The 25,594-nt window shown below is 41.1% G+C and overlaps 1 protein-coding gene, 1 long non-coding RNA gene and 1 pseudogene across 5 annotated transcripts in view; 1 reads left to right on the top strand and 2 right to left on the bottom strand.

Annotated features, from left to right (window-relative positions):
- Window positions 1-14,530: 14,530 nt before the first annotated feature.
- Window positions 14,531-19,009, top strand: LOC147259460 (H-2 class II histocompatibility antigen, I-A beta chain-like; annotated as a pseudogene). The gene is made up of 5 exons (XR_015117286.1): window positions 14,531-17,304; window positions 18,131-18,353; window positions 18,430-18,488; window positions 18,535-18,648; window positions 18,984-19,009. The product of XR_015117286.1 is annotated as an H-2 class II histocompatibility antigen, I-A beta chain-like (transcript).
- Window positions 16,832-18,696, bottom strand: LOC147259461 (uncharacterized). The gene is made up of 3 exons (XR_015117287.1): window positions 18,069-18,696; window positions 17,799-17,969; window positions 16,832-17,723 (listed from the first exon to the last, which is right to left on the bottom strand). It is a non-coding gene; the product is annotated as an uncharacterized LOC147259461 (long non-coding RNA).
- LOC147259458 (voltage-dependent calcium channel subunit alpha-2/delta-4-like) overlaps window positions 18,934-25,594 on the bottom strand; it is a 41,689-nt gene continuing 35,028 nt past the window's right edge. For 2 of the 3 annotated variants that reach the window (XM_086209840.1, XM_086209841.1), the window contains 9 exons: window positions 22,875-22,945; window positions 22,706-22,781; window positions 22,215-22,267; window positions 22,038-22,093; window positions 21,605-21,625; window positions 21,390-21,507; window positions 21,170-21,290; window positions 20,716-20,793; window positions 18,934-20,294 (listed from right to left, as the gene is read on the bottom strand). In XM_086209840.1, coding sequence (XP_086065966.1) covers window positions 20,193-20,294; window positions 20,716-20,793; window positions 21,170-21,290; window positions 21,390-21,507; window positions 21,605-21,625; window positions 22,038-22,093; window positions 22,215-22,267; window positions 22,706-22,781; window positions 22,875-22,945 — 696 coding nt within the window. In that variant the 3' untranslated portion in view covers window positions 18,934-20,192. The remainder of the gene's footprint in view (window positions 20,295-20,715; window positions 20,794-21,169; window positions 21,291-21,389; window positions 21,508-21,604; window positions 21,626-22,037; window positions 22,094-22,214; window positions 22,268-22,705; window positions 22,782-22,874; window positions 22,946-25,594) is intronic. The other variant, XM_086209842.1, reaches the window with a different exon arrangement.

The raw sequence follows: 25,594 nt of genomic DNA, 5'->3' as shown, positions 1-25,594 counted from the left end.
TCCACCATCCACCAGTCTAGTGTTTACTGGTGGATCTGATGTAGACCTGAACCTCCACCATCCACCAGTCTAGTGTTTACTGGTGGATCTGATGTAGACCTGAACCTCCAACATCCACCAGTCTAGTGTTTACTGGTGGATCTGATGTAGACCTGAACCTCCAACATCCACCAGTCTAGTGTTTACTGGTGGATCTGATGTAGACCTGAACCTCCACCATCCACCGGTCTGGTGTTACTGGTGGATCTGATGTAGAACTGAACCTCCACCATCCACCGGTCTGGTGTTTACTGGTGGATCTGATGTAGAACTGAACCTCCAACATCCACCGGTCTGGTGTTTACTGGTGGATCTGATGTAGAACTGAACCTCCAACATCCACCGGTCTGGTGTTTACTGGTGGATCTGATGTAGAACTGAACCTCCACCATCCACCAGTCTGGTGTTTACTGGTGGATCTGATGTAGACCTGAACCTCCAACATCCACCAGTCTAGTGTTTACTGGTGGATCTGATGTAGACCTGAACCTCCAACATCCACCGGTCTAGTGTTTACTGGTGGATCTGATGTAGACCTGAACCTCCACCATCCACCGGTCTGGTGTTTACTGGTGGATCTGATGTAGAACTGAACCTCCAACATCCACCGGTCTGGTGTTTACTGGTGGATCTGATGTAGAACTGAACCTCCACCATCCACCAGTCTGGTGTTTACTGGTGGATCTGATGTAGAACTGAACCTCCACCATCCACCAGTAACACCACTGGTGGATGGTGGAGTGGTGACCCTGAGTGCTCGCTCACTGAGAATCAGCCAATCCTAGCAGAGGACCAACCAAGGACCCAGAAAACCAGACATGAGCCTCACCTGTGTGCGTGAACACTCGAGTGCATCAGTAGTGTGTGTGAGTGTGTGTGTGTGTGTGTGGCCTGCCGCGGTGGTTGGAGGCCGGCAGCCCAACATCAGACAGTGAGTGCAGGGACGCCAAATCGCTGCTGTCAGCAACAATTTCTTCATCCTAAAGGCCAGAGTATAAACAGGAACTGCATCAGCAGTCAGAAGAGCCAACCACAGAGAGGCCCCCCCCCCCCACTGAAACCACACACCAGCCCAGGTGTGGGGGGGCGGGGCTTAGAGCAGCGCCACCTGCAGACCATCCAGGTCATTAACTGCAAACCAGACACTGGGCTGGGCCGAAAGAGAAAGGAGGAAAAGGTGGACTAATAAATAAAACCACAAGAGGGCGACAAACGACGTCACGTGTTACCAGGTAGACTCACATGACCAAACACGCGGGCGGGCACCAGCAGGTGGACTCAATCAATAATCAATACTCATTAAGTCTTTGCGAAGCTCAGGTGGAAGTCAGGAGAGCCAAACTGCGGCGCCGCTGCCTCCAGAATCCCGTCGCTCCTCCACTTTTACCGACAAAAACGTTGTCAGTCTCCTGACGCGTCATGGACTCGGCCGAGTCACGCGCCTGCCGGCACCACTCACTGCGGTGGCGTCTCCTCCTGGAGGAGCCGTGATTGTCTTTTTGTATCAATGACATCATCAAACGCCTCAAAACACCCGACCACCAACTGCCAGCTCCTGTCTGCGGCACCTCAGAACTGGTAAGTTATTGATTGTTGGTTGATCGATCATTGGTTGAGCTGACCCTCACCACTGATATGGGGGGGGGGGGGGGGGGGAGAACAAAGACAAACACAAACTTATAGACTTGGTCCCGACAGCAGACCCGGGCGTTGTACGGCCCGCGGGCTACATCCGGGCCTCTGGGCCTCCCCGGCCCGTACGTCATCAACACAGACGAACAAGAGCTGATGCTGTGCATGCAATACAACTGCGTTGCTTTTATTTTGAAAAGACTGGCGTTTTTCTCGTTCCTGTGGACCCGCGCAACATGCCTGACGCCTCAATTCAGTCACGTGTCCACTTTTCCCACATTCGCGTTGCGTTGTCTTCTACACGTTTCGTAAAAACTGCGCTTCTTTCCTCCGGCGTGGAAGTGACGGCGCGCAAAACCCCACCTTTGAAGTGTTGGCGCCAAATCTATAGAAGAGGGCGGGACTGCTGTCACAGGTCACACCTGGACACACCTGGACACAAACTGGAAATGCCACAAGATTTTTGACCTCACTTTTGTTTTTATGCCCTCAGTTCCTGATCCTGTGCTGGTTTAGTTTGTTTGGGCTCCATGATTATGACGCCATACACTGCACCAAAATGTCAGCATGTTTGAATTTTTAACTGTTTTTTTTTTTTTTTCCAAATTCACGCCGCAGACCGATCGCGTCGTGCCGCCGTAGTACTTTGGGCTCAAGGCACCACCTGAGTTCTGGACCTGGTCCACGTGTCACGTTGACCAATGTTTCTGAAACTTTTTTTTTTTCTTTTTTAATTGGTCCTAACACTCTAATGTTGAGAAACCGAATTTGTGGTTTTCATCAGTGGTCGGTTTGATCATCAAAGTGAGGAGAGATACAGGCTTGATGTCTCCGTCTGGACTGAGTGAGTGTGTGTGCGTTCTCATGTTGGACCTCTGGAATGATTTTTTTTTTTGTAATAAAGTTTTTCGTAAGTAATTTCCTGAAATACTGACCAGGATTTTCATTGTCAGTGTGTGTCAATACACACCGTGTGTATGTATTTGTGTGTGTTGGGTTTCAACAATACACAACTCATAGTTTGGTTCCATGTTTGGGAGTCAGTTTTATATTTTTTTCAATAAAGACAATTTATTGAATTACCAACTTCTTGTTTTCAACTCAGAAGTGAAGGTTCTGTGCTCTGCTGGGGGGGCAGCATCTGGCCTGGGATGCCCCCTGGACTCAGTGGGGGTGGTAGGAGGGTGGAGGATGACGGCTAAGCGTCATCCATACTGGACAGTGACTCCACCCCATGCAGGACGTCCCAACAGCCCCGAGGAACTCCTTCACCCAGGGTGTGAGGGCGCGATCGATTGCTGCTCCTTCAGACTTTACAACCAGTAGACCCCCCCCCCCCCCCCACACACACACACACACACACTGCTGCAGTCTCAGCAGCAGAGTGGATATTAATAAATGGGCCCCTTACAAAGTAAAAGCCCCTCCTGGAGCTGTCACCGTATCGTGGAGGAGGCAGAGTGCCCTCGTGACCCTCGGAGCTCTGCTGTCGGGGGAATGTTACCCCTGGGAGGGTCACCCAAGGCAGACCGGTCTGAGGTGGTGGTCCAGACAAAGAACCGTTCTAAAGACCCTTCATGGAAAGAAGCTCTAAGAGTTGGTGTTCCTAGCCTGGAGGGTTACTGTGGCCCCGCCCTGGAGCCGGGCCTGTTGGCGAGCTATTCGCCATGTGGTGAGGAGCTAGCTTCAGATGTAGCTTGTTTTGATATGGGTCCGTGGAACAGAGCCCATCGTCAGCTGACCAGCTGAAGAAGAGGGCATTTTCAAAGTGCGAACTGAACCGCCAACGTTGTATCGACTGTTCAAAACAAATGTGTATTGTTGCAACCCTAGTGAGTGTGTGTGTGTTGATCGATCTCCTTCTGGTAAAACCATTGGGGGGGGGGGGGCGTTTAGATGTTAACCATTTAGTTGGAGGTCCTCTGCTCGTCGGACCTTGTTTACTAGCAACAATCGCGAGGGTGCTGATGACTGATTTGGTCTGCTTGTCCTGATCATTGGTTGGGCGTAAATATGGAGGTCGTCTCCTCTCAAATCAATGGTGTGTTGATTACTGATTGATCTCACGTTCTGATTTTGACATCGTCTCTCAAAACTCTGCTCGCACTCGGTTGTGATGCTGCGCGAGTGCAGCACAAAGTTTTGAGGATGTCTCAATCTGAAGGTGAGCTCGATCAATGATGCTCACATCAGCTAAAACGAATCAGGGCTACAACCTCCACACCTGAACGCTTCACATTCAGGGGCTGATGCTCAGAACGGCGTTTTTTTAACGTGTGGTCTTGTGGGACTTCTTTGTGGCGTTTCTTTTTGTGCGTTACAGCAGAAAAAAGCCACGAAATGTGCAAACCCCGTTATTTTCGTCTTTGAAGGTGAAACGTGACTGAATCGTGGTGATTTCTGGCGGGGCAGCACGTGCCATACGCATCCATCTGTCTGCGCAGCGGTAGGTCATGCTAGCCAGCGACTCCCGGCCCCCTGAAAATGTCGGCTCACATTTAAAGAAATTTTAAAAAAAAGAAGTCAACTCCGAATGCCGCGTTTTCACCAAGACACTGGCTCCTACATACGTCTTCACGGATGTGGAAGGTAACGCCATGCTTGCTGGGTTCTGAGCCGCCACGACGCCAGACTGGATCTTTCTGACTGAACCAGTGAACGGACATGGAAACGTCCAGGCTCTCGCCGCTGTTTGAAGTGGATCAGTTCCTCGTGAACCAGCTGTAGAGCACATTTCTGTATGTCTGAAGATCAACAAGTTTAAAATAAAAGGAAACAGTGTTGTGGTGGTGGTTTTGCTTAGAACTGTTTACTTTTATAGGATGGGACCTGCACCACAATTCATAAATGTACATCAACACTGACAGAGGATTCTTCTACTTCTGATTAGCAGTAGCCGCAAATAAACATGTACAACTACGGTTTGAATGGGGGAGAAATGAACAGTGAGCAGAACTCAGTTGGTTCTGGTTGGCTGGGTCTTCCAGCGCGTTCTGGTTTTCTCGTGGCCCAGGAGAAACCAGCCAGTCCTGATCTAGACCCTCACATTCAGACTCCTGAAGTTATTTTGTTTAAAAGTGGATCAAACTTGGAGGCTCTCAGCGTCTCTTCATGGTGACACTGGTCTGACTGGTAACATGTGACCCACTGCTCTGGTTTACAGGGGCACCCAGTTCGTGAGCCATAATTGGCCTGGTGAATAGAAGACCATGACATCAACCTCCAGCTGGTCGCTCCTTCTCCTCACCATCAGGTAAGATCCCAAAATCCCAAGATTACAAGATCCCAACATCCAAGGTAAGAGCTGTGTTCTGATCTTTGCCCTGATGATCTTATCTGTACTCTGATGATCAATATGCTGATCTATTCTGATGATCAATACGCTGATCTATTCTGATGATCTATACGCTGATCTATTCTGATGATCTATACGCTGATCTATTCTGATCTATACGCTGATCTATTCTGATGATCTATACGCTGACCTATTCTGATGATCCATACGCTGATTTATTCTGATCTATTCTGATGATCTACATATTTATTCTGATCTATTCTGATGATCTATACACTGATCTATTCTGATGATCTATTCTGATGATCTATTCTGATCTATACACTGATCTATTCTGATGATCTATTCTGATCTATACACTGATCTATTCTGATGATCTATTCTGATCTATACACTGATCTATTCTGATGATCTATTCTGATCTATACACTGATCTATTCTGATGATCTATACAATGATTTATTATGATCTATGCGCTGATCTATTCTGATGATCTATGCGCTGATCTATTCTGATGATCTATGCGCTGATCTATTCTGATGATCTATGCGCTGATCTATTCTGATGATCTATGCTCTGATCTATTCTGATGATCTATGCTCTGATCTATTCTGATGATCTATACGCTGATTTATTCTGATCATATATTCTGATGATCTATACGCTGATTTATTCTGATCATATATTCTGATGATCTATACGCTGATTTATTCTGATCAGATATTCTGATGATCTATACGCTGATTTATTCTGATGATCTATTCTGAGATATTCTGATGATCTATACGCTGATATATTCTGATATATTCTGATCTATGCACTGAGCTGAACTGATGATTTATTCTGATCTATACACTGATTTATTCTGATCTATACACTGATCTATACTGATGATTTATTCTGATCTAAACGATGATTTATTCTGATCTAAACGATGATTTATTCTGATCTATACACTGATCTATACTGATGATCTATTCTGATCTGTACACTGATCTATACGCTCATCTATTCTGATGATCGATAAACTGATCTATTCTGATGATATATTCTGATCTATGCACTGATCTATTCTGATGATCTGTACGCTGATCTATTCTGATGATATATTCTGATGATCTATACTGATGTACACTGATCTATACGCTCATCTATTCTGATGATCGATACACTGATCTATTCTGATGATATATTCTGATCTATGCACTGATCTATTCTGATGATCTATACGCTGATCTATTCTGATGATATATTCTGATCTATACACTGATCCATTCTGATGATATATTCTGATGTATGCACTGATCTATTCTGATCTTTACGCTGATCTTTTCTGATGATATATTCTGATCTATGCACTGATTTATTCTGATCTATGCACTGATTTATTCTGATCTATACACTGATTTATTCTGATATATTCTGATCTATACACTGATATATTCTGATGATATATTCTGATCTATGCACTGATCTATTCTGATGATCTGTACGCTGATCTATTCTGATGATTTATTCTGATGATCTATACACTGATCTATACTGATCCATTCTGATGATTTATTCTGATGATCTATGCACAGATTTATTCTGATCTATTCTGATGGTCTATACAATGATTTATGCTGATCTATACAATGATTTATGCTGATTTATTCTGATGATCTATGCACAGATTTATTCTGATCTATTCTGATGATCTATGCACAGATTTATTCTGATGATCTATGCACTGATTTATTCTGATGATCTACAGATTTATTCTGATCTATTCTGATGATCTATACACTGATCTATTCTGATGATCTATTCTGATCTATACTGATGATCTATTCTGATCTGTACACTGATCTATACACTGATCTATACTGATGATCTATTCTGATCTATACACTGATCTATTCTGATCTATACACTGATCCATTCTGATGATATATTCTGATCTATGCACTGATCTATTCTGATGATCTGTACGCTGATCTATTCTGATGATCTATTCTGATGATCTGTACGCTGATCTATTCTGATGATATATTCTGATGATCTGTACGCTGATCTATTCTGATGATATATTCTGATGATCTATGCGCTGATCTATTCTGATGATATATTCTGATGATCTATGCACTGATCTATTCTGATGATCTATACTGATGTACACTGATCTATACGCTGATCTATTCTGATGATCTACACTGATGATAAATTCTGATCTATACACTGATCCATTCTGATGTATGCACTGATCTATTCTGATCTTTACGCTGATCTATTCTGATGATATATTCTGATCTATGCACTGATTTATTCTGATATATTCTGACCTATACACTGATATATTCTGATGATCTATACACTGATTTATTCTGATCTATACACTGATTTAGTCTGATATATACACTGATTTATTCTGATCAACACACTGATCCATTCTGATGATTTGTACGCTGATCTATTCTGATGATCTACAGATTTATTCTGATCTAGTCTGATGGTCTATACACAGATTTATTCTGATGATCTATTCTGATCTGTACACTGATCTATACACTGATCTATACTGATGATCTATACTGATGATCTATTCTGACATATTCTGATCTATACACTGATCTATTCTGATCTATACACTGATCCATTCTGATGATATATTCTGATCTATGCACTGATCTATTCTGATGATCTATACTGATGTACACTGATCTATACGCTGATCTATTCTGATGATCTATACTGATGATATATTCTGATCTATACACTGATCCATTCTGATGTATGCACTGATCTATTCTGATCTTTACGCTGATCTATTCTGATATGTTCTGATGATCTATGCACTGATCTATTCTGATCTATGCACTGATTTATTCTGATATATTCTGATCTATACACTGATTTATTCTGATCTATACACTGATCCATTCTGATGATTTGTACGCTGATCTCTTCTGATGATCTATACTGATCTATACTGATCTATACACTGATCTATTCTGATGATATATTCTGATGATATATTCTGATCTATGCACTGATTTATTCTGATCTATACACTGATTTATTCTGATATATTCTGATCTATTCTGATCTATGCACTGATTTATTCTGATCTATACACTGATTTATTCTGATATATTCTGATCTATTCTGATCTATACTGATGATCTATATGCTGATCTATTCTGATGATCTATACACAAATTTATTCTGATCTATTCTGATGATCTATACACTGATCTATTTTGATGATCTATACACTGATCTATTCTGATGATCCATATACTGATCTATTCTGATGACATATTCTGATGATCTATGCACTGAGCTGTACTGATGATTTATTCTGGTCTAAACGCTGATTTATTCTGATGATCTATACGCTGATATATTCTTATCTGTCCACTGATCTATACTGATGATCCATACACTGATCTATACTGATGATCCATACACTGATCTATTCTGATGATCCATACACTGATCTATTCTGATGATCTATACTCAGATTTATTCTGATCTATTCTGATGATCTATACACTGATCTATTCTGATGATCTATACACTGATCTATTCTGATGATCCATACACTGATCTATTCTGATGATATATTCTGATGATCTATGCACTGAGCTGTACTGATGATTTATTCTGATCTAAACGCTGATTTATTCTGATGATTTATTCTGATGATCTATACGCTGATATATTCTTATCTGTACACTGATCTATACTGATGATCCATATTGATGATCTATACTGATGATTTATTCTGATCTATACACTGATCCATTCTGATAATATATTCTGATCTATGCACTGATCTATTCTGATGATCTGTACGCTCATCTATTCTGATGATATATTCTGATGATCTATGCACTGATTTATTCTGATATATTCTGATCTATACACTGATATATTCTGATGATCTATACACTGATTTATTCTGATCTATACACTGATTTATTCTGATCTATACACTGATTTATTCTGATCAATACACTGATCCATTCTGATGATTTGTACGCTGATCTATTCTGATGATCTACAGATTTATTCTGATCTAGTCTGATGGTCTATACACTGATCTATTCTGATGATCTATTCTGATCTGTACACTGATCTATACTGATGACCTATACTGATGATCTATTCTGACATATTCTGATCTATACACTGATCTATACTGATGACCTATACTGATGATCTATTCTGACATATTCTGATCTATACACTGATCTATTCTGATCTATACACTGATCCATTCTGATGATATATTCTGATCTATGCACTGATCTATTCTGATGATCTGTACGCTGATCTATTCTGATGATATATTCTGATGATCTATGCGCTGATCTATTCTGATGATATATTCTGATGATCTATACTGATGTACACTGATCTATACGCTGATCTATTCTGATGATCTATACTGATGATATATTCTGATCTATACACTGATCCATTCTGATGTATGCACTGATCTATTCTGATCTTTACGCTGATCTATTCTGATGATATATTCTGATCTATGCACTGATTTATTCTGATCTATACACTGATATATTCTGATGATCTATACACTGATTTATTCTGATCTATACACTGATTTAGTCTGATCTATACACTGATTTATTCTGATCAACACACTGATCCATTCTGATGATTTGTACGCTGATCTATTCTGATGATCTACAGATTTATTCTGATCTAGTCTGATGGTCTATACACAGATTTATTCTGATGATCTATTCTGATCTGTACACTGATCTATACACTGATCTATACTGATGATCTATTCTGACATATTCTGATCCATACACTGATCTATTCTGATCTATACACTGATCCATTCTGATGATATATTCTGATCTATGCACTGATCTATTCTGATGATCTGTACGCTGATCTATTCTGATGATATATTCTGATGATCTATGCGCTGATCTATACTGATGTACACTGATCTATTCTGATGATCTATACTGATGATATATTCTGATCTATACACTGATCCATTCTGATGTATGCACTGATCTATTCTGATCTTTACGCTGATCTATTCTGATGATATGTTCTGATGATCTATTTACTGATCTATTCTGATCTATGCACTGATTTATTCTGATCTATACACTGATCCATTCTGATGATTTGTACGCTGATCTCTTCTGATGATCTATACTGATCTATACACTGATCTATACACTGATCTATTCTGATGATATATTCTGATGATATATTCTGATCTATGCACTGATTTATTCTGATCTATGCACTGATTTATTCTGATCTATGCACTGATTTATTCTGATATATTCTGATCTATTCTGATCTATACTGATGATCTATATGCTGATCTATTCTGATGATCGATACACAAATTTATTCTGATCTATTCTGATGATCTATACACTGATCTATTTTGATGATCTATACACTGATCTATTCTGATGATCCATATACTGATCTATTCTGATGACATATTCTGATGATCTATGCACTGAGCTGTACTGATGATTTATTCTGGTCTAAACGCTGATTTATTCTGATGATCTATACGCTGATATATTCTTATCTGTCCACTGATCTATACTGATGATCCATACACTGATCTATACTGATGATCCATACACTGATCTATTCTGATGATCCATACACTGATCTATTCTGATGATCTATACTCAGATTTATTCTGATCTATTCTGATGATCTATACACTGATCTATTCTGATGATCTATACACTGATCTATTCTGATGATCTATACACTGATCTATTCTGATGATCCATACACTGATCTATTCTGATGATCCATACACTGATCTATTCTGATGATATATTCTGATGATCTATGCACTGAGCTGTACTGATGATTTATTCTGATCTAAACGCTGATTTATTCTGATGATTTATTCTGATGATCTATACGCTGATATATTCTTATCTGTACACTGATCTATACTGATGATCCATATTGATGATCTATACTGATGATTTATTCTGATCTATACACTGATCCATTCTGATAATATATTCTGATCTATGCACTGATCTATTCTGATGATCTGTACGCTCATCTATTCTGATGATCTGTACGCTCATCTATTCTGATGATATATTCTGATGATCTATGCACTGATTTATTCTGATATATTCTGATCTATACTCTGATATATTGACGATCTATACACTGATTTATTCTGATCTATACACTGATTTATTCTGATCTATACACTGATTTATTCTGATCAATACACTGATCCATTCTGATGATTTGTACGCTGATCTATTCTGATGATCTACAGATTTATTCTGATCTAGTCTGATGGTCTATACACTGATCTATTCTGATGATCTATTCTGATCTGTACACTGATCTATACACTGATCTATACTGATGACCTATACTGATGATCTATTCTGACATATTCTGATCTATACACTGATCTATTCTGATCTATACACTGATCCATTCTGATGATATATTCTGATCTATGCACTGATCTATTCTGATGATCTGTACGCTGATCTATTCTGATGATATATTCTGATGATCTATGCGCTGATCTATTCTGATGATATATTCTGATGATCTATACTGATGTACACTGATCTATACGCTGATCTATTCTGATGATCTATACTGATGATATATTCTGATCTATACACTGATCCATTCTGATGTATGCACTGATCTATTCTGATCTTTACGCTGATCTATTCTGATATGTTCTGATGATCTATGCACTGATCTATTCTGATCTATGCACTGATTTATTCTGATATATTCTGATCTATGCACTGATTTATTCTGATATATTCTGATCTATACACTGATTTATTCTGATCTATACACTGATCCATTCTGATGATTTGTACGCTGATCTCTTCTGATGATCTATACTGATCTATACACTGATCTATTCTGATGATATATTCTGATGATATATTCTGATCTATGCACTGATTTATTCTGATCTATGCACTGATTTATTCTGATATATTCTGATCTATGCACTGATTTATTCTGATCTATACTGATGATCTATATGCTGATCTATTCTGATGATCTATACACAAATTTATTCTGATCTATTCTGATGATCTATACACTGATCTATTCTGATGATCCATATACTGATCTATTCTGATGACATATTCTGATGATCTATGCACTGAGCTGTACTGATGATTTATTCTGATCTAAACGCTGATTTATTCTGATGATTTATTCTGATGATCTATACGCTGATATATATTCTTATCTGTACACTGATCTATACTGATGATCCATAATGATGATCTATACTGATGATTTATTCTGATCTATACACTGATCCATTCTGATGATATATTCTGATCTATGCACTGATCTATTCTGATGATCTGTACGCTCATCTATTCTGATGATCTGTACGCTCATCTATTCTGATGATATATTCTGATGATCTATGCACTGATTTATTCTGATATATTCTGATCTATACACTGATATATTCTGACGATCTATATACTGATTTATTCTGATATATACACTGATTTATTCTGATCAATACACTGATCCATTCTGATGATTTGTACGCTGATCTATTCTGATGATCTACAGATTTATTCTGATCTAGTCTGATGGTCTATACACAGATTTATTCTGATGATCTATACACTGATCTATTCTGATGATCTATTCTGATCTGTACACTGATCTATACACTGATCTATACTGATGATCTATACTGATGATCTATTCTGACATATTCTGATCTATACACTGATCTATTCTGATCTATACACTGATCCATTCTGATGATATATTCTGATCTGTACGCTGATCTATTCTGATGATATATTCTGATGATCTATGCGCTGATCTATTCTGATGATCTATTCTGATGATCTATACTGATGTACACTGATCTATACGCTGATCTATTCTGATGATCTATACTGATGATATATTCTGATCTATACACTGATCCATTCTGATGTATGCACTGATCTATTCTGATCTTTACGCTGATCTATTCTGATATGTTCTGATGATCTATGCACTGATCTATTCTGATCTATGCACTGATTTATTCTGATATATTCTGATCTATACACTGATTTATTCTGATCTATACACTGATCCATTCTGATGATTTGTACGCTGATCTCTTCTGATGATCTATACTGATCTATACTGATCTATACACTGATCTATTCTGATGATATATTCTGATGATATATTCTGATCTATGCACTGATTTATTCTGATCTATGCACTGATTTATTCTGATATATTCTGATCTATTCTGATCTATGCACTGATTTATTCTGATCTATACTGATGATCTATATGCTGATCTATACTGATGATCTATATGCTGATCTATACTGATGATCTATATGCTGATCTATTCTGATGATCTATACACATTTATTCTGATCTATTCTGATGATCTATACACTGATCTATTCTGATGATCTATACACTGATCTATTCTGATGATCCATATACTGATCTATTCTGATGACATATTCTGATGATCTATGCACTGAGCTGTACTGATGATTTATTCTGATCTAAACGCTGATTTATTCTGATGATCTATACGCTGATATATTCTTATCTGTCCACTGATCTATACTGATGATCCATACACTGATCTATTCTGATGATCCATACACTGATCTATTCTGATGATCTATACTCAGATTTATTCTGATCTATTCTGATGATCTATACACTGATCTATTCTGATTATCTATACACTGATCTATTCTGATGATCCATACACTGATCTATTCTGATGATATATTCTGATGATCTATGCACTGAGCTGTACTGATGATTTATTCTGATGATCTATACGCTGATATATTCTTATCTGTACACTGATCTATACTGATGATCCATATTGATGATCTATACTGATGATTTATTCTGATCTATACACTGATCCATTCTGATGATCTGTACGCTCATCTATTCTGATGATCTGTACGCTCATCTATTCTGATGATCTGTATGCTCATCTATTCTGATGATCTGTATGCTCATCTATTCTGATGATCTGTACGCTGATCTATTCTGATCTATACACTGATCTATTCTGATGATCTATTCTGATGATCTATACACTGATTTATTCTGATCTATTCTGATGATCTAAAGATTTATTCTGATCTATTCTGATGATCTATACAATGATTTATTCTGATCTATACAATGATTTATTCTGATCTATACAATGATTTATTCTGATCTATACAATGATTTATTCTGATCTATACGCTGATTTATTTTGATCTATACGCTGATTTATTTTCATGATCTTTACGCTGATTTATTTTCATGATCTATACGCTGATTTATTTTGATGATCTATACAATGATCTATTCTGATGATCTATACTGATGATCTATACACTGATCTATTCTGATGATCTATACTGATGATCTATACACTGATCTATACTGATGATCTATTGTGGTGATCTATACAATGATTTATTCTGATGATCTATGCACTGATTTATTCTGATGATCTATGCACTGATTTATTCTGATGATCTATGCACTGATTTATTCTGATGATCTATGCACTGATTTATTCTGATGATCTATTCTGATCTATACACTGATCTATTCTGATCTATACACTGATCTATACACTGATCTATACTGATGATCTATTCTGATCTGTACACTGATCTATACTGATGATCTATTGTGACATATTCTGATCTATACACTGATCTATTCTGATATATTCTGATCTATACACTGATCCATTCTGATGATATATTCTGATCTATGCACTGATCTATTCTGATGATCTGTACGCTGATCTATTCTGATGATCTGTACGCTGATCTATTCTGATATATACTGATGGTCTAGCTGAGTTATATACTACACAGTGTATAGAGCTATACACTGATCTATTCTGATGAGCTATACACTGATTTGTTCTGATCTATACACTGATTTATTCTGATGATGATGTGATTGATACTTTGATCTGATCTGTACTCTGATGATCCATACATTATGATCTGATCTGTACCCTGATGATCCATACACCCTGATCTATGCTCTGATTGATACTTTGATCTGATCGATACTTTCACGTGATCTATAATCTGATCTGATCTATGCTCGTATGATCCATACATTCTGATCAAATCCTTTCATGTGATCTATAATCTGATCTGATCTATGCTCTGATGATCCATACACTCTGATTGATACTTTGATCTGATCTATACTCTGATCCATACTTTAATGTGATCTATAATCTGATATACTGATCCCTACACTCTGATGATTGACTTCTGATCTGTATCCCTGTCATCTATATTCCAGCAATCTTGTCTATACTCTTATAATCCATACTCTGATAAAATATGCTCTGATCTATACTCTGATCTCATCTTTACTGATGATAAAATCTCATTGATCTATACCATTCTGATCTGTATTCTTTTGAACTTTACTCTGATGATCTGATGCGTACTCTGATATCTTTATTATGATGAGATATATGGTGATCTATATGCTGATTATCTGCTCTATACTCGATCTCGGCTCTGATCTTTATTCTGATCTGATCTATATTCTGATGATGTCTGATCTAAATGCTAAGAGCTATCCTTCTGATGATCTGTTCCCTGGTTTTCTATACACTGATCTGTACTTTATGATCTGTGACCCAATGATCTCTACTCTGAACTAATTTATCCTGAGATTTATACTCAGATATTCTGTACTGTTCTGTATGCTGTTGATCTATACTCCAGATATTCAAAGTGTAGATTATCGATCTATACTATGATCTTTAATCTGATTTTATACTCTGATTATCTGATCGATGTTCTGATTATCTGATCTCTACTGTGATAGATGATCTGATGGTTGTCTGCGCTATAAACTGATGATCTATTCTCTTCTATGACACATACTCTGATAATCTACTCTGATCTATACTCTGACAATCTATACCCTGATTAGCTGATATTTTTGCCCATCAGTATTGATTATCTGATCTATACTTTGATAGTCTTATCGTTATTCTGATGATCTCTCCACTGATCTGATCAACATGCTCTCTATACACTCTGTACCTGGAAGATCTCTCCTCTGATGATTGGATCTGATCTCTGATCTGATCTCTATTTTAATGATCTGATCTCTACTCTGAAGTGATCTACATGCTCTCTATACATGGAAGAACTATACCCTGATGATCTGATCGCTACTCTGAAGTGATCTACATGCTCTCTGTACACTCAATATCTGGAAGATCTCTGATCTGATCTCCACTCTGATCATCTGATCTGTACTCTGATGATCAGATCACTCTGAAATATCTACTCTGATCTGATCTCCACTCTGATATTCTGATCTACACACACACTATCCACAGAAGATCTATACCATGATGATCCCATATCCATTTTCTGAACTGATCCACCTGCTCTCTATACCTGGAATATCTATACCCTGAATATTGGATCTCTACTCTGTTCTGATCCATAATCTGAACGGATCTACATGCTCTCTATACACGCTGTACCTGGAAGATGTTTACTCTAATGATGTGATTAGGTCACATCTTCACACTCAAGATCAGTCACTGAGCTAAGCTCTGATCCTCATCGCTCTGCTTAATCATACAAACACTGATCCACCATTGCTCGCATCCTCCACCACCAATACTCTGATCAACCACCAATACTCTGATCCACCATTGCTCGCATCCTCCACCACCAATACTCTGATCAACCACCAATACTCTGATCCACCATTGCTCGCATCCTCCACCACCAATACTCTGATCAACCACCAATACTCTGATCCACCATTGCTCGCATCCTCCACCACCAATACTCTGATCAACCACCAATACTCTGATCCACCATTGCTCGCATCCTCCACCACCAATACTCTGATCAACCACCAATACTCTGATCCACCAGTGCTCGCATCCTCCACCACCAATACTCTGATCAACCACCAATACTCTGATCCACCAGTGCTCGCATCCTCCACCACCAATACTCTGATCAACCAGTGCTCAGATCCTCCACCACTAATACTCTGATAAACCAAAACTCTGATCCACCACCAAAACTCTGATCCACCTCCACCAGTGCTCTAAACACCAATGCACTGATTTTCTGTCTTCTACGTCCAGTTGCTGTCCAGTTTCTTGTCTTACAGGATGACTCACCTTCTGACTCAACTCGAGGCCTCCAGCACCGGCCAGGGGAGGTCCTCACTTCCATCAACAGTCTGGAGGAATGCAGGAACTCGAGATGGCTGCCAGGCTTCTCTGAGCAAGTCAGGTGAGTTCATGTGACATCAAGTCTTCACATCGAAGATTCAAATCCCAATCCCACATAGTAACGTTTGTTTTACTCAGGTACCATGACATCATCCTTCACACCAGCATAGCATTGATTGTCGTTGTCAGATCAGTTGGCAGTGTTCAGGGTTGGGGAATAGAACCTCTCATCTTTCCAGAAAATTCAGATCTACAAAGAACAGCAATTGATATTTACCTGCAATCAGAGACAACAGGAAGTAGTACCATCTCTTTACTTCCTGAAAGCTCCACCTGACCTGACAAACATATTCAGAAACAATGGCGTTTTCATAAATTATTTCACTCTTGCATGGTTTGGAAGTTTCATCCCTCTGGTGATGGGAACGGGACATTCTCCCCACGTCTGCGTGGGTTCTCTCCAGGTACTCTGGCATCCTCCTGCACCCCAAAAACACGTTCGTTAGGTTAGACTCAAAATTCCCCATGAGTGACAGTGATTAATTGTCTTTATACCTGAGCTCTGTGGCCAATCGGGAGCGGCTGACCTAAGTGATGGCTGGGTTAGGCTCCACCCCCACAACCCTGGACCAGGATGGATGTAAAGGTCAAATATTCAGAATGATGAAACACGGTTGTGTGGTTTAGCAGTGCGCTCCAGACTGAGGTCGTCTCTTAGCCGCCTCCCTGGTGGTGAGAATTAACTGTAGATTCTGGTGGGAGATGTTTCCCTGAATCATTCCTGCCAGGAAGTCTTTGTGTGAAACTCTGCAGATGTCAGTGTACCTGGGAACCGTCCAGCAAACGTGAACCACTAACAAGCCCACATGGACCAATGTGTGTTTCAGGGAAGCCCTCCGTGCTGCTGTGCTCCGAGGTTCCGCCTCCTGGTCACCATCCCGCCATGCTGGTCTGCAGCGTCTACGACTTCTACCCCAATCATATCAAAGTCAGCTGGTTCAGAGACGGACAGGAAGTCAGCTCTGGGATCACCTCCACCGATGAGAGGGCCAACGCCGACTGGAACTACCAGATCCATTCTCAAATGGTGTACAGGCCCAGGTGAGTCCAGTTTCAGGTCCAGGTCCTGGTCCAGGTCCAGCTGGGTTCAGGTGTTGAGTCATGTGTTTGTGTTGCAGGGCTGGAGAGAAGATGTTGGTGTGGTGGAACGTGCCAGCCTGACGGAGCCTCTCTACACGGACTGGGGTAAACACCTGTCTTTCTGCCTGCCTGTCTCTCACCTGTCCACCAGACCCGTCCATGCCAAAGTCTGAGAGAAACAAAATCGCCATCGGCGCTTCAGGACTGGTTCTGGGTCTCATCGTGTCTCTGGCTGGATTCATCAACTACAAGAGGACAGCCAGAGGTCAGATCCTGACACTCCCACACCAGATCTAACTAGTCCTCAAGGCCAGGCTCAGTCCAGTTTGGGTTCTAGCTGACCTATCAGAACCTTGAAGTTCAGCTGTTCATTCAAAATCATGTGACAGTGAAGTTCCAGGAAGGAAAGAACCAATAATCCCAGGACCTAGTAGTCTGATAAAGCAGATCCAAATAAAGACTTCATTCCTTACTTTCTAGAACCAGGTTCAGTCTTGGTTCTTCTGGTCCCATTGCTGGTTTAGTCCAGTCATGTTTAGACCAGCTTTAACAGCGTGTGTGACTTGCTGACCCTGTTCCTTTCTCTTGTTCTTAATTCAGGACGGACTCTGGTTCCCACCAGCTAAACCTGGTCCTGGTCCTGCTGCTTCAGCCTGTGTGATGTGTTGACAGATCATCACCTCTCACACACCTGTCATCAAACCATCGCTGTTGGAAACTTTATGATCAAAGTTGATGAATAAACATCGATGCTTGACAAAAAATGTGGGAGTGAAAAATATTCTTTATTCATGTTTTGGGTTCTGGACGATGTCACCACATTAAAAGTCACACCCAGAAAATTTAGTTCCGAGATATTAAAACTTCCCTCAAACGTTTCTTTCTCTGAACTTAAACACAAGATGGCCGCCGCTGTTCCACCTCAGAGGAGCGTTCAAGTTTATCTCACATTTAATAAGGAAAAGCCACTGTAGCAGATCGTTCACACGGACGCAGAGGAACCAAGAGAGCTGTTCAGAGAGTTCAGGACCAACAAGTGGCGTCGGTTGATACTAAACCCATTTCTGATTCTTTGCGGCATCAGCACGCGAGTAACATTAGCATGGTATCTCACTAACACAGCTAGATTCCATGTTTATCCTGAACTGCCTCACCAGATGTATGTAAAAAAACAACTTACAAATACTTGTAAACAAAGAATTTCCTCTAATCTTCACTTTGCTTTTCATGTTCCGTCTGTTCAAGCTGCATTTGACTCAGCGGTCAGACAGCAGGACTACAGACGCTAGCTGTTAGCAGCAGGCGAGGCTACAAGCTACATCACCCCAACATAAATATAAATCACATTTTTGGCTTCAGTTTAGCAGACAAACATCCTGAAATCTTTTTAATCCTACTTTTTTTTTTAACAGTGATGAAATTGCAAAACTCTACTGGTATAGAAGCGCGTAGAAAAAGCTACAAAGAGGCTACATTCAATTGTAATGGCAACGTTTGTCCACACAGGAGCTGGTCATACCTGCCCAGCGGGGGGGCGCCGTGGCCCCTCAAAGACTTGTTTGTCCTCTTCAGTTGATCTCAGGAAGAAATCTTCATCAGTTACTAAAAGTAGTCAAATAGCCCTTTACCTCCGACGCCGCCTTTGGGCGCCGTGACTGAAAGTCTGAGGTGAATTTTCCACGTTCAAGTTCCGACTTGTTGAAAAGAAGTGTCCTTTGGCCTCCCACTTGAGGGTTTGTTAGGAATTCTACTTCCTCCTGCAATGTCCCTCACCACCCCAAAAGGATTCTGTTTGGCCGGTTGCCATGGTTACGTCCAGCGGGAGCCAACCAGTGAGACGAGCAGAGAGATGGAAAACAGAGAGATGGACAGGGAAATGGTCGACACCCCCCCGCAGTCTTTGGCGTTTTCCTGTTGGACAATGTAACTTTTTAACATCAGCAATCGTCAGCGTATCAATGACTTTGATCAATTAATAATGCAAAGTCATTATTGTGTAATAACTGCACAAATATTGATTGGTCTATGAATTGATGGTCTCAGTATTTATTCAGTCATGACATCGTTTCCTGAGCTGCTCATGGGAACTAACAGGATCGAGGTCAGAGGTCACCACACAACTAGCATCAACTTTCATCACTGAATAAATTAATAGGTGAATATCTGAGGCTATAAAATTTCTGCCCAACAGTCCAAAACCTAAAAACTTGATGTTCTTGATAAACCAGCAAAAAAGCAGATCTTGATTTCATCAGCTGAGTGTGGAACCAGCAGGCGTTTGACAGTGTTGCTAAAACTGTGTGTGTGTGTGTGTGTGTGTGGCTGCACTGACCTTGGGGTGGTAGGAGTGGCAGGACTCCGGACGACGCCGAGCCTTCTGGGATTTCATCCTGTTGCACTTGACGGTGGCGTTATGTTCACAGGTGGTCAGGAAAACTTCAGCACGTCACCCGAATACAACTTTGCTAACGTTTCATTATCAAACTAAAGTTCTGCAGTTAACAGAACATTATAATAATGTGTGTGTATGTATGTATACACAGTATATGTAAGTGTGTATATGTACATATACACTATCATAATGTGTGACTTTACTTAAACAGCTGACTCTTCACTCCATAGCTACGTCACAGAAAAAAAATATAAAAGCCTAATATTTTTTTTTTTTAAATCCCAATTGAGAGATAAAAATAAAAAATCTATATTTTTTGGGGTCACGAGCTGAATTTCATCATCATGTTGAGCGCTGTGTGGGGAGTCAGCAGGGGGCGCTCCTGTCATTCAAGGATATATTTGATCTCCTTGGGCTCCAGCAGGATCGGCCCGTACTGACGGGAGCAGTCGCAGTCAGCCTCCGTCACCACCAGAACCAAGTTACTGTCAGGGATCTGCTGCACCACGAACATCCTGAACACACACACACCCCGTCAGTGGTGTGTGTGTGTGTGTGTGTGTGTGTGTGTGTGTGTGTGTGTGTGTGTGTGTGTGCGTGCGTGCGTGTCGTACTTTTGGCAGCGTCCACACTTGATCAGGCTGTTGGCCTCTTTAACAGATGAGTCGTACATGAAGCCGGGATACGCCGTGTCACAGGGCTGCATCGCCTCCACCTTCTTCTGTTTATGAGCTGACACACACACACACACACACACAGGTGTTATTACTATAATCGATTTTTGATCCAGTGAAGTGGAGACGAGCCTCAGGGGTCATGGGGGACTCACATGTGTGATAACCAGCCTTGGCTGGATGAAGATGATTCCAGAGAGACAGCATGAGGTGATTAAGATGAAGGTGAAGATGAGGAGGATGGGGAAGATTGAGGGGACAGATGTTAGTGATGAGACAGCAGAATGGACCTCTGTTCTCTATCAGTTTCATTTAGTCATGATCTGGATGTCTGCATAGAGCTGGAGGACAGAGAGCAGGTTCTCCTCTGGGGGCAAGAACCTCCAGGAGGTTCCACAGAGAGCACTAGCTTGGTCGTTCTTGTCATAAAATTGCAAACAAAGTTAAGAAATTTGACAAACTGTTGAATGTTTTAGAAAGATTATATTCCATTTGACTGGATAAATGTGACTGTCATATCTCCAGATGTGACAGTCACATTCATTGACCTTTGACCTTCCCAGCTGATCTAAACTCTGAACAACTCACCTTCTGCTAAATAGTCGGAGTGCCAGAGGCCACAGAGGTTGAAGTCCAGCAGGAACCTGAGGAGAGGCAGAGACAGCGTCGTACACATCACTCAGTGTGTGTGTGTGTGTGTTAATATTTATGTAGTGATTTCAACCTCAGCTCACACACAACACAACCGAAAGAGTTGCTACTTACATCAGAATGTTGGAGAAGAACCATCTCATTACCGCGGCGACGCTGTAGAATGGCTGCAGGGGGGAAAGAAAGAGATCTCATGGAAGGCTCCCAGACGCCCTGGCAGTGTTTCCCCGCCCACCTCTAAAATTCTGGTGTTTGTCAAGTAAATTCCCACCATCACTCCTAACGTTGCCTCCCTTTATCTGTTTCTGAATTGATATTCCTGGCTTCAGAGTCTGTGGTATGATCCCATGACTAGTCACCGCTAATCACTGCTAGTCACCGCTAATCACTGCTAGTCACCACTGATCACTGCTAGTCACTGCTAATCACTGCTAGTCACCGCTGATCACTGCTAGTCACTGCTAATCACTGCTAGTCACCGCTAATCACTGCTAGTCACCGCTAATCACTGCTAGTCACCGCTAATCACTGCTAGTCACCGCTAATCTCTGCTAGTCACTGCTAGTACCAGCTCCATCACAGGGGTTTGTGGCAGCGAGACTCACGCTGAGCAGACGGCGGGCGCTGTTGGCGTGATGGTGACTGTTCTTACACATCGCCTGGTAGTCGAACAGCGACACTCTGTAATCCAACAGTTTAGATCTGATTACTGAGCAGCTGATGACTCACTGACACCTTACTCAGGTAGGTGTGTGTGTGTGTTATCAGTCATACTTTTTGAACATCCCCATCTTGATCAGCGAAGCCATGACAGAGCCGTCCACCTCGCCAAAGAAACGACCCACCTGGGAAAGACATGATGGAGAAATCGTCATCATCACCTTTGTGACGGAACAGTTCAGGTCCAGGTGGATCACATGGTTCTGAGTGAACTAGCACACTAGACATGTCCAGGTAGGAGTTAAAGGGTCATTCCAACCTGTTCAGACTGATTTTTGTTATCCAGGTTGAATCCAGATTGACTGCAGACGTGTGGACACCATGTGCTGGTGGTCTGGATCAGAATTCTACAGACTGACACTCAGTTACGGGGCGACTTTAGTCCTGAAGGTTCATGACCAGCTGGGAAATCCATGTTGGAGTTCACCAGACTGACCAGTGGATGATCGTCAGTGACCACATGGACTCTGATGTTCAGGTATTTAATCCTCTCAGGTGCCGTTTGTGTCAATATATGTGTTCATATACATGTTACATTGCTATAGAGTATAACTTTATGGGGTATTGCCAATAAGAAATATCGGAAAAATGTTTTAAGTCTTTGTGAAATGTGAATATCCTGTAAACTTGTTTAACATCATTATCACTGTTGGCCCAATCAGCTGCAGGATACCGGGGTTGGAAGCGTCTGTGGCCTCCAGGGGGAGCCTGCTTATTGATCCCCTCCTCTCCTCCCAGCTAACAGCCAATAAACAGCCCTGGTTTCCTTTCACTGACCTGATTTTTTCCCTGATTAAATATTAACAGAACACTGCAACACATTAGGAGCTGCACCTTCACACCGCCGCGGCGCCTACGCCACAGAGGATTCTGGGTGTTTCCTCACACCTCCAGAACTCAGCAGAGCCTCCAGGAAGCACTTTGATTAACAACCTGCTGACGCCCACTGTGATTACGGCGGTGGTGCTAATAACTGAGCGGGAAAAGGGGAAGTCTGACTGAAGTGGAAAACTACAACAAAGCCACAGCCTTCATTCGTATTTGCTCAGGTGCAGAAATAAAAGACAGACAGGAAATAGAAGTGTAACCTCAGCCGGTGGATACGGTCGCCTCCTGTAGGCATAAGGTCGTGTGTGTGCGTGCGTGCGAGCGAGCGCACTCAGGATTAATCCTCACTAATATGACTCGTAACAGGCTGAGATAATCCTGATCTAACGAGCAGCTGTCAGGTGCAGCGCTGCAGCCCACTAACGGAGCAGCAGTGACATCCTTCGTGGTGGGAGGACAAAAGTTCCTGAGAGCAAATAACGACGCTGAGATGATAATCGACCAGGATCCCGTACAACAATCAAGGAGACAACTGCTGTGTCCCAAATCCCATCCTTCCATACTACATACTTAATATTCGGAGTATACGCAACTCAAAATGGAGAAAAGTATGGATAGTATGTGAAATATGAGTATGCAAAAATGGCTCGGATGCTGGACTCAAATCGATCTAAATTTTGAGTGTGCGACTGTGGCCACTCGCCGCACTCATTTCATTGTTAAAAATGGCGGCGGCAGCTGTGGTGAGAGTCGGTCCACACTGACTTGTACAGAGTCGTCTTCACATTAAATAACGGGGACAAGTTTGAAATTCTGTGTGGACACGGGTTTGAAAAAATAAAACGACTTGTCACCAACATGTTTTGCTCAATAGATCCCACAAATAAATGCTACATACCGTTGACCTTCAGCCAATAGAAGGACATCGCGTTGTCGGCGCCGATTGTGGCGTAACAACGTGCAATGACCGTTCATTTTGCTGTTTTACTGCTTCAAAAATCGACAAGTGCAGGCAAAAGGTGGCGGTAATTAGCTGATGCTGATGTGGTGCTAGCCGGTCACAAATCCGTGTAGAAGAAGACATGGCGTCGTCATTTCCAGTGACTGCACCGCCCAGCAGTATGTGACTTGGGACAGCACTGCACCCTCTAAAATGTGATTGAGTACATAGTATGATGAGTATACTCAATTTGAAAATTTGAAGTATGCAGTATGGAAGTACGCGATTTGGGACACAGCATAAGAGTCAAGTAACATCGCAGAACCTTAACGCCTCGCTAGAACGCTGTATCCTCGCAGTGGGAGGTCTGGTAGATGTGTACTGCGCCCAAGTATCTGTAGCACACCTGGCCAGGTGACCCTCGCTGGTTAGGTTAGCATAATGAAGCATGGAGCATAGCTCCATCTTTTTGCTCCATTAATATAATGAGGGTTTCATGAAATGTTTGGTGTGAAACAAAAATTTAAAATGACGAAATTACTTTCATCCTTGGTTGCTAAGCTAACTAGCATCCTGGACCTGAGCTAGCTGATGCTAACACTTCCCACCCACTACCAGCCATTGTGCTAAGCTAACTAGCATGGGTCTCAGCTCCTTAATTTAGCATAGAGACTTTCCTTAAAGGCTGGTATGTTCCTTTAAGACATCTTGACCCATCAAACTGTTATGCTGCTGTCAGCCTGGACTGCCATGAGAGCTCCCATGATGCACTAGTGTCCTGAATCTCTGATTAGGAGAGGAGAAGGCTGGGGAGCCCTTCACCACTAGCAACCACTAAATCCTACGAACTGGTCCTTTACAGAGCTGCAGATTTGCTGGCTCAGAGGAGTCTAATTGCTGTGCTTTAAGCTCCGCCCACGGTCTGATGAAGTCAAGAGATGCAGCAGCTGCAGACACATCTGACTGATAATGCGCACAGATTAATAGCTCCTGAAATCCTGCGAGT

This window comes from Aulostomus chinensis, chromosome 7 (genome assembly GCF_037954235.1).
Source record: "Aulostomus chinensis isolate RoL2024-O1b breed Wild chromosome 7, RoL_Achi_v1.0, whole genome shotgun sequence".
NCBI classification, from domain to species: Eukaryota; Metazoa; Chordata; class Actinopteri; order Syngnathiformes; family Aulostomidae; genus Aulostomus; species Aulostomus chinensis.
The sequence above is the reverse complement of the archived record's forward strand: the minus strand, read 5'-3'. Positions and strand labels throughout refer to the sequence as shown.